Source organism: Perca flavescens, chromosome 16 (genome assembly GCF_004354835.1).
Source record: "Perca flavescens isolate YP-PL-M2 chromosome 16, PFLA_1.0, whole genome shotgun sequence".
Taxonomy (NCBI): domain Eukaryota; kingdom Metazoa; phylum Chordata; class Actinopteri; order Perciformes; family Percidae; genus Perca; species Perca flavescens.
Window position 1 is genome coordinate 24,883,905 of NC_041346.1, and position 10,729 is coordinate 24,894,633.

The 10,729-nt window shown below is 38.6% G+C and overlaps 1 protein-coding gene across 4 annotated transcripts in view; it reads right to left on the reverse strand.

The window, feature by feature from the left end:
• arhgef28a (Rho guanine nucleotide exchange factor (GEF) 28a) overlaps positions 1 to 5,052 on the reverse strand; it is a 47,166-nt gene extending 42,114 nt beyond the window's left edge. For 2 of the 4 annotated variants that reach the window (XM_028602286.1, XM_028602282.1), the window contains exons 1-2: positions 4,576 to 4,614; positions 831 to 885 (exon numbers count right to left, since the gene is read on the reverse strand). In XM_028602286.1, the coding sequence (XP_028458087.1) occupies positions 831 to 885; positions 4,576 to 4,604 (84 nt within the window). In that variant the 5' untranslated portion in view covers positions 4,605 to 4,614. The other 2 variants (XM_028602283.1, XM_028602284.1) reach the window with 2 other exon arrangements.
• Positions 5,053 to 10,729: the final 5,677 nt, after the last annotated feature.

The window sequence follows — 10,729 nt, forward strand, 5'->3', positions numbered from 1 at the left end:
CTGGCAACGCTTCAGTGACTGGCCCACCCAGGCTTCTACACAGATGGGAGAATTAAGGGCGAGAGAGAGAACGAGAGAGAGTGAGAGAGAGTGAGAGTGGATACGGGGGATTGAAGGAGAAAAGGAAGACAGATGGAAGAAATGAACGTAGCAGAGAGAAACAGAGTTCTACTATGTCAAAAAAACAACAACAGTATATTCAAACACACCTGCACAACCTGCACTCTAACATGCTTCCAAATGGAAAATGTGTATTTGTTCAATTCATAAACTGACTGGTGTATTCCTTTCAGTAGAAAAGCCAAGAAACAAATGGGTATATTCTCTCGTTCTGGCTCCTATGTTCACCATGCTTTTAGAGGGCCTTGTGGTTTGGTGAACAGGTTGTGTAAAGCCTGGCTTCCCCAGGGACTGAAAGCCTCCTGGCTTGGGTTTCACCTGCGACACAAGGCTTGCCAGTCAACCACTGCACAGAGGGAGAGCAAGGCGATGGCTGGAGGGAAAGACTAGAGTGCTTTAATTCTGGTGAGAAAAATATAATGGGGTCTAAATATGGGAGACTGCTCCTCAGAGTTCACTTTTTTTTCACCCAACCGCACCCCAAAAAAAAAGAAATATATATATATATATATATATATATATATACATATATATATATACACATACATATATATATATATATATATATATATATATATATATATATATATATATATATATATATATATATATATATATATATATATATATATACACACAAATAGACCACTCTTCTAGACCACCAACACATCAGATGCTTACAGACTGGAGCAAAACATATAGGCACTTACATATAGAGGCACCTCTCTTCTGTCCACCTCCATTTTCTCTCCATCCACCAGATGCCTAGGGAGGAAATAGTCATGTTACTAAAATGCAAAGGGAATAACAACCGGAACTTTTCAACCTTTTATCTTTCATTCATTGCTTTGCTTTCACTGAAATTCTTCATAAAGTTTTGAATAAAGTTTTTTTTTTTTCCTATAGCCTAAAACAGGATGAAAAAAGGATGCTGCAGCTAAACGGAGATGCTCAAGTGATAATTGGTCATGATTTTCAAAAACAGTAAATACACCCGAGGACATTTTCTGCTGAAATATATATACGGCCTATATCTATACAATGTCAGAGTCTTCAGGCAGGATTCAGCAGATGAGGAAAGGGTAACTGTATCATCAGCACACACTCGATCTGCTGTGACTTCACTCTCAGCTGTGAATAGTGCATGACTTCAAAGCTGCCCAGTGGTGTCAGCTCTACATGCTGCACTTTGTCTAGACACTCATTTGCATGAGCTGCATGGTGCCACACAGACGAGCCATAACAGTTTCCATTCTGCGGCTCAGAGGTAGATTATATTTGTTTGTTCTGTAGGGAGGGGGAAGTTTCTGCCAAATATGTTTCTCTCCTCTTTCAGGTCCCAGTTTAGGTGTGCAAATAATTATTATTTTCACTGTCGATTAATCCGACAATAGTTTGGACGATTGATCATTTGGTTCCCATCACACATCCATAGCCCAGCATGACGGTCTTGAAATGTGTTGCGTTGTCTGACCAACGGTTCACAACCCAAAATATATTAAATTTACAATAACATTAAAAAGGGAAAATCACAACATCCTGACATTGGAGAAGCTGGAATCAGAAAGTTTTGTCATTTCTGCAAGAAAATGATTAATCAATCGTCAAAATAGATTCGGATTCATTTTATGTCAATCAGCTAATCGTTTCAGCTCTAATTTCAATATTCTCAATATAACCAATCATTCCACAAATACAATAAAATAATACATCCAACGAGTTTTCATGTTGACACTTGCTTTTTAAGCCAAGGACCCCTTAGCTGAGAGAGACGGATCAGGGACCCCCTACTACAGTGGTTCCCAACCTGGGGTCCGGGCACCCCCAGAGGGGGCGGCAAAGATCACAGGGGGGGCGCAAGTCTTTATCTGGTTTGAGGTTGAGGTAAAAAAAAAAATAGAATAGAACTAGAATATATAATGTATACAAAAGTCTGTCTGAAAACTATATATTTTGTTGTATGCTTGTTTTTCCTGCCACCACGGCATCACTATTTTATGAATGAAACATGGCAGAGAAATGTAACGGTGCTGATAACTGCTCTGTATCAAAAACGAAAGTAAGGCTCTATCTCGAGAGTTACCTCAACTTCGGTTTCGGGGGGGGGGGCTCAGCTTTTCTTAGACATGAGTGGGGGGGGCGCCAAGGAAAAAAGGTTGGGAACCACTGCCCTACTATATGTATAGTAAAATTAAGATGCAAAGATAAATTTTCAACACGGGCACCTGGGTAGCTCGCCTGGTAGAGCCCATATTTATAGAGGTTTACTCCTTGACGCAGCGGATTCGACTCCGACCTGCGGCCCTTTGCTGCATTTCATACCCCTTATCATGTCTTCAGCTGTCCTATATAAATAAAAGCCTAAAAATGCCCCTAAGAAAAATATTTTAACACAATAACGTGTAGGGCAGCCTAAAGCCTTTCTAGTGAATAGAATACTATGCTATTAAAATAATTATTGTTGGCATGATTTTTTATAAATCATGTTTTAATGTTAAACATACATGAATCCCTCCTAACAGGACCTGTGGACGGCTACCTTAGTGACTACCTTACCTATAGGCCAGTAAGCCTATCATCAATGTGTTTATTTCACAAAAAGGCTAATTCATATTTGCTAAAAATATGTTGAATTCATGTTAAGAAATTTTTGTTTTTTAAAGAAAACCCCCTGTTGAAGATCTCTGCTTTATACATATAAAGTAAGGCAATCAACTTATAATCATACTGGCAGGAGGCACAGACCTCTGAATCTGGGTTAAACTTGTTATTTTATGAAAATAAAACTGTATAATTGACACCAAACAGGATCAAATCACATTAATTAACTAACTGATGTCCTTAGGGTTTATCTAACAATAATATCACTATCACTGTAATATTGTATCCAAAGCACATCTTATCAAAAGAAGTGCAATGCCACAGGCCTGGGCGTCTATCTCTTGTTTTTAATGCTACTCATATCAATGGGGCTACACTATTGTAACGTGGAACCATAAAGAAGGTTTACGTGTCATATTGTGGATAAAACATTGTTCAAGGTACCAAGTTGCGCCCCATAACGTCAACAAAAGGTGAATATTCTGGGTATGCTGTTGTTTATGCAAGGTTTAAAGACATAATCCAAATCCACATGTAGAAAAGGATCATGATTTGAGCTTCTTGAGTCAATAACTTTTTGAATCATCTATTAGCATAAAGTAAAAACAGTACTTGTAAGAATGCATCTTAAATCCAGATGTCCAGTTGTTCAAAGTCTGCACGGAATGTGTGTCTGTCACTGAGATCCGGCTGACTTCAGCCTCTGACATGTTCAATGTGAGTAAGAAACCTGACCTGTCTTGTGGCCACGTACTCCAGAACAGACCGTGAGAAAAGAGATTACACATCACAAGAGAACGAACGCTGTCACAAAGCATTTGGGAAACTCATTTTGACATCTTTATATGTGATGCAAATATTTTCAGACGCAAGCAAGTTGATCCTGTTGTCCTTAACATTTTTTCAGGTGATGCATGATTGAATAATCTAATTCCTCTCACATGATAAACTGCAATCAGTTATAGGCTGAACGACAAGGTGTGCTTTTCTGCTTTCAGCCCTTCTTCCCTTGAATGTGCTTCGTGTTCGAGATAAATTTGGAACTAGTGCTAATACTTCTAAGAAGATGATGCTCTTTGCAATGATGAAACGTACATAGATGCCACAATAAATATCATACTCACGCTCAGTGACACAGTCACACATTAAAAAAGGTGTGAAATCTTTCTTTCAGACCACAAATCTGAATGCTCAAATATGAAACTACCTTGGAAATAAGGTTGGTCTGTAATCTGAGAAGGGCTGGCCGATATGGAGAAAATCGAGTATCACAATATTTTTGACCAAATAAAATCGATACTGCGGCCATGTTGTAGGTGCTTGGACAAAATATTTACACAATGAGATTTTTGATAAATAATCATCAGTGATGTGGATATAGGCTAATCAATAGGCGGTTAAAGGCAAATAATTTAACAGCTGGAACGGACAGTGGGGAATTACATCACTTTATATCCACATTTTGGATATTACAATATCCAAAATGTAAGACGATATCTAGCCTCTTTTATCGATATAATAAAATAAGTTAACCAGCCGTCAATCAGAGAGTAAACAATGAACAATAGCTACCTTTTCTGTACCCCGTTAAGTAATAATGGAAAATAACCTCAATGCTAAGACGGGTCGAAAAACTCCCACACAAAGAAGTGAAAACAGGCTTTAGATAATTACTATACACATTATCAGCACTCAAACACATCCTTCAGATAGGCTACAATAAATGACTCATGCTGCTTTCAGCGGGAAGGGAAAACTCCTGCCATCAAATACAGCCAGTTAACAGTTAACCCATTAGAAGAAAAAAAACAGCTATGACTGCAAGACCACACGAAGTATGAGAGAATCAGTAACCTTGTGAGAGCACGCACTGAAGTCGCCATGCAGGCTTTGTTTTCACGTTTTACCTGTGAACGCACCGGCATTGGATCGTCAATATAACGACAGATGCCCAGAAAAATTACGATCATCCCAGTAATCTCACTGCACAGTTGTTGTTGTTATTTTTTGGTGTTCATCAAAAGCTATTTAAAGGAGACGTTTTCCAACTGAGGAAGAAAGAATCAGCTTGTCATTACCTGTTGTCGTCTCTCTCTCTCTCTCTCTCTCAGCTCTCGGTCCTGTGCCGTAAACTCAATTCACACGACTTGTTGTTCTCTTTCAATAAAGTTTCTCCGTGGCTTGCTTCTCCTTTCCACAGCCTTATTCCGCATTCAAGTTTGTCTCAGCTGCCTTCACGTGTATCTTCGCTCCGGGTGAGAGTCTGTTGGTTAGGAGTTTGTTTGCAGGTGTCGCCAGAGTTGTGACTCCTCTCTGCAGCTTTGGTCCAGCCCTCCTTCTCTCTCTCTCTCTCTCTCTCTCTCTCTCTCTCTCTCTCTCTCTCTCTCTCTCTCTCTCTCTCTCTCTCTCTCTCTCTCTCTCTCTCACACACACCGGGATGCAGGATAAAGCAGTCTGGACAGCACAGAAACATTCCCATGTAACTGTTTATAATAACCCTCGAAGTTGAATTCAGCTGAATATAGTGAGTTAACAGCGAGATTAAATGCTTTACATGGTATTTCCATGGGCTATATTTACTGTATAACCTGCATTTTATGGCGTAGCTACACAGTCGTTTGTAATTTAAATTTCCTCCAATCAGAGACAAGCTGGAGTGACGTCACTTTCACCTATACTGAGTGGTATCAAAGATTGTATTGTAGATAACTATGGACCTTTTTCACAGCAGACATTTTTGACTTGTCATAGTAGGAAAAGCCCAGCTGAAATTGATAACCTTAACGATGGCTCAGTTCCATCAAGTGTCCCAGTAAGCTGTTTCAGTGAGTCAGCATGCACAATACCAGGGCCTCTCCTAAGTGGAATGCAGCCATCATTGATGGGTTTGAATACACCTGTGCTTTTCCTACTATGACACGTCAACATGTCTGCCGTGAAAAAGGTCTATTGTAGTTTTTGTAAAACAGAACAAGAGTCGTTAACCCATATTTTTTTTAAGATTTGAAGATTTTGAAGATTATATGGTATCTAAAACAAAACATGCAATCACACTTGAAGGGAAACATATTGTTACCTATTTTGAATGTAAAGATAGAAAGTTATGTAACATTGTAAATCTCTTTATTTTATTAGGTAAGTTCCATATCCATAAGGCAACATTTTCCAGATCAAGACAAGTACTTTGAGTCTCTTAGGCTGGTCCAATAAGAAAGCTATCTTAATATCTGATGTCGACTCAAATTTCTTTGATTAAGTGCTCTTGCTGTCTATATTATCAACGTAGTTTGAAAGTCTGTCACTTTTGTACCTTTTGTATATATGTATATGTATATATATTTCTCTCTTTTAGATTATTACTTTCATACTATATTATTTGCACATAGTTTTTGTATAACTTTATTTGATTTTGAACTGTGATGATCTGTAAACTATATTTTCAAAAAATAAATGAAGTTGAAAAAAAAAGATTGTATTGTAATGTCGGCTCTGCTTGTACACAAAAGAAGCAACACTCACATGTTTGCATTGGTGTTAACTAACTAAGTACATGTACTGAAGTACTTAAATAGCCTACATATTTGAGGTACTTGTATTGTCCTTGAATATTGTTAATATGTTATACTACTTAATACTACATTTTAGTGTAAGATATTGTACTTCACTACATTTATTTTACAGTTAGTTGGCCTACAAGTTTACACACAAAACATCTGAATATTAAATATCATGGATTTTTATAGATTAAACAGTATGTAAAGCAACATTAAAATGCTGCTTACGCATAAATACATCAATAATAATACTCCAATAATTCCGTGGCCTACTGTAGCAGTTTAGTGTTGCACTTCCGAAAAGTTAGGGAACTCTCAAGAGATTGTTTTGAAATGGTCACAATCAGAGCAGCAGAGGATATGATTCTAACTTTTAGTCTAAAGAATGGGTCAAGCTCCAAAAATGTTTGATCCTACATTTCCCATAATGCAACGCACAAATTTCTTTTATTTGACCTACTGTCTTTTAAGAATGTGTTGTCTAAATACCCACTTCTTTAAAGACCCACACCTCTGGTTTGTAACACAGGCCTTCTGTTCTATTCTGAAGCCAAACGAGCCTAACCCTGAAGACCAAAATCCAGAAACACTTCTCGGGACTAATTAACTGACCTTCGTGTGTTAAATTGAGTGCTCCTTTAAGGTTTGGGGCTAGCAGTCAATGACCCAACACCAAAGCAACACTAAGTGCATACAGTTATATTGCCTAATTTTCATACCAAAAAATATTGATTTCGCAAAATGCATATTGAGAAAACACTGTGACTGTATAATAATGAGCTTTTCTTCTGATTTGTTGTACTAAAAAGTGTAAAAAACAAAAACAAAATACCGGACAATGTTTTACAGCAAGGCTAGAACTTTTGAATGAAGAAATAACTTATTCTTCCAAATGAGAAGTTAAATCCATTAGAAGAAATGCTCCCTTGATGAATTCAGTACATTCCGAGGTTTTGCTGCTACAGGTTTACTTGGTCTGGCATGATCAGTTAGCTTTATGGATATGCTCACTGTTTTAGCATTTCCCATAGGCTCACACTTTAACTGTACAACTATTTAACGTTTACTGATTCTAGATGAATGTGAGTGTGGTACTAAAAAAGGGACCTTCAGCAGCTGTCAGTAGTTATAGGACCTTATAGTAACTCATGCTATACCACTGCATCAGTTAATCTGAGGGGTTTGTAACCTATAATATATCTAATTTATACTATTATATCCAGTATAGATTTAATTTAATCCAGTAAAGTATAAATGACTTGTGCATTTAGAGGGAAAAGACAGCACTGCGTCATATGTGTTCAATTTGCATTAAATACTTCCTAATGTTCTTCTGTTGGACAGAAATCTTCCAGGTCTCAGTTGGATTGGAACCATAATCACACACACACACAGGCATATGGCCGCAACAGGAAGCAAGAGGAAGACTTTCCCACCCTTCCTGCTCCCAGTCTTATGATCACTAACTGATAATGTGCAACAGATTAAATGTGTTAAATGAGGCCGCAGCTGACGGTACACAACAATACTGTCTTACTTTGAACACTTTTAACGTATGTCTGAGTTAATTTTACAGTTTCCCCCGCCCCGGACGGTGTTGTCTTGCTCAATTGGGGAGATGAGGATTATAGGCCATTAGGGAGAGCAACAAAGCCCATCACACATGTAGCACTGCAAGTGAGACAGTGTTGCCATCTGTTGGCAAAAGTATATCAATAAAAATACAAAGTGAATGAAGTTACAATACTGCCATCATGTGGATTTCTTCCAGATAACATGCATCATCTTTCCCTCACACTTGCCATTGTTTTTAGTTTTGTGTGTGTGTGTGTGTGTGTGTGTGTGTGTGTGTGTGTGTGTACACCTGGTTGCCAATACACCAGATGCTGTTATTATCAATGAGGAGTCCAGTGAAGTGTACATTTTGGAGGTAGGCTGCACCTTTGATTCCAGCATGGAGGAGGGGAGGCTTTCTACACCAAAGGTAGTTAGGTAGTTACCAACCACTCCTAAACACCATCTCAGAGCTAGGCTATAGGTGCAGTATACTCCTTTTCATATGTGGTAGCCTAGGACACACACACAGGAGGGCTGCAACAACTTGGGATGGCCAAAAAGAGGGTTAAAACAGCTTTCAAAGTACAGTACCATATCTGCTATTGTTGGCAGCCGCCACATATGGCGGAGACGTTGCTATTGATACCCTTAAGAACGGAGTATTGTGCTTATTAAGTGATGTTGTGAAGACCTGCTGCATGCCACTGGTCCATGAGTTTGCGTATGTATTGCACTGCATCCGTAATATTTGTGTCCCTGTACCATTTTCTTCATGTGGACATAAATAAATGGTTAAAATGTGTGTGTGTGTGTGTGTGTGTGTGTGTGTGTGTGTGTGTGTGTGTGTGTGTGTGTGTGTACATTAGGCTTTTGTGCGTGTATGGCTCTGTGTGTGACGTTTGTTTTTCGGAGCTTGTGTTACACAGCTGGTACCTCCATGTGACAGCTAACGTGTGTCACATGAGGGAGAACACGGACAGTTCAGGTGTCTGAATTGAGCTGGGTCTCATGGAGGAGTATCATGGGTAAACCGATGCTTACAACTGATTACAAGACCTTACTTTATTAAAGCTAATTGGGTACTGATTCAAGTACTTGTACTATTTTTGTCTAAAATCTAAAATTCTTGATGTAGCATTGCACTTAACTGCTTTCTCATGCAGTTGGATTATTGTAAAACACATCTTGTGACATGTGTGAGTGTGTGTGCGTGTCTGTGCGTGTGCCCTGGAGACATCTACTGTAGCAGGAACTACCACAGAAAAAGTGGTTTTGACTGTTTATATTTTGTCAAGACAATAGAGTCACAACCGTGTAAGATGCAGTCACGACACTTTACAGGTGTGTGGCTGAGATCTTTACGCCTCTGGTCTGATTGGCTGGTGTGGTCCCATCGCATGGTCACTACTTCTAAATAAATTGCAAAATGCACCACAAAGTATAATCTGGTTTATGTTCCACTTATCTTGTTGTTTAGTGCATGTGATCCAGCTGTCCTGTAGATGGCGGGAGCAGCACACTGTGGAATTCATCACATGCTGTCAAAAGAAAGCAGCTGAGATAAGCGCTAGGCTACATGTGATGTTGGGTCTCGACAGAAAGAGGCAACTTCAAGCTATTTATCCCCCACAAAAGAGACCACAGGACAAACACATGTAGCTCTTTTTGCACTGCCTGGCGGTGTGATGTCAGCACAACTGGTCATCTGACTGTTTCAATCAGCTCTGAATGAAAAGACATTTCAGTCCAAGAATAACAGCTTATGAAGCGCTGTGTAGTCATTTTTACTTAGCCTCCAAAGCTCCTCTTGACCTCTCAAACACACTAATCATAAGAAACCAGTCCTTAAGTTGAGATTGAGGGTTTTGAATTTTGCAACACACACCCCTCAGTTGAAACAATGCTTTAAGCTGTTTTCTTTGTTCTTTATTAAAGGAAGGTTTTCTTCTTCAAAAAATGCCCAATCAGAAAAGTGACTTTCTAAGTTGAACCTTGCATAGTGAAACATAGCGAGTCTAAAGATCACTCGATAGATACACCTCATAACACTGATAAAGAAAGAGGTTAAACAACAACAGCAATCAACATGCTGTGGAATTACTGAATTATAAATACTTCAGGGGGTTGAACACTGTTTATCCTGCAAGGCCTAATCGCTACTTTACAGCTTTTCAGGCCCGAGCTTTTCAGGCCCGTCACATCAAAACAGACAAAGAAAGTCATGATACCTGATACAGTAAAACAAAAGATAATTTAGATCGATAGCTAGATAGGAAGACAGACAGAAGATATTGTTACGTGAAAAGTACATGAACTATTACATACAGCCAGTGAAGCATGGTGAAACCCTTACCTCCTCATCTCTGACTTCACAACATTAAAAAAGAAGACTAATGCCATGTTTATACCTTTCGATGGAGGTCAAATCCCTCCATCGAAAGGTATAAACATGGCATCAGTCTTCTTTTTTAATCATTCTGAGGAAATATTAGCTGTAACCTCTAAACCAGATTAACATTTTGGAGGTTTGAGCAAAGATAATAACCACTGCTGGAATGAATTTGTAAAAAAGGAATTGTGTGATTTACTTTGGTAAACTGATCTAAAAGAGTATTGAACATGCTCCAAATCTTTCTGCTTTGTTGAACTGTTCTCATGTACAGTACGCCCCTTCTTGAGGATAAGGTGCCATTATTTGATGATTATTTGTAACATCTGGCCATCAGTGATCTCAGGCCACAAGATCAGTAATCACATAACAGAGTTTGTCTGCCAGATAAGACTCATAAATACACCAGAGCCTGTAATGAAGTCAGTTAATGATAATTAGATGACTTTATGCAATTGTAATATTCAAGATTATTAATGATTGAAATGTTATTTTGTTAACAGAGCTG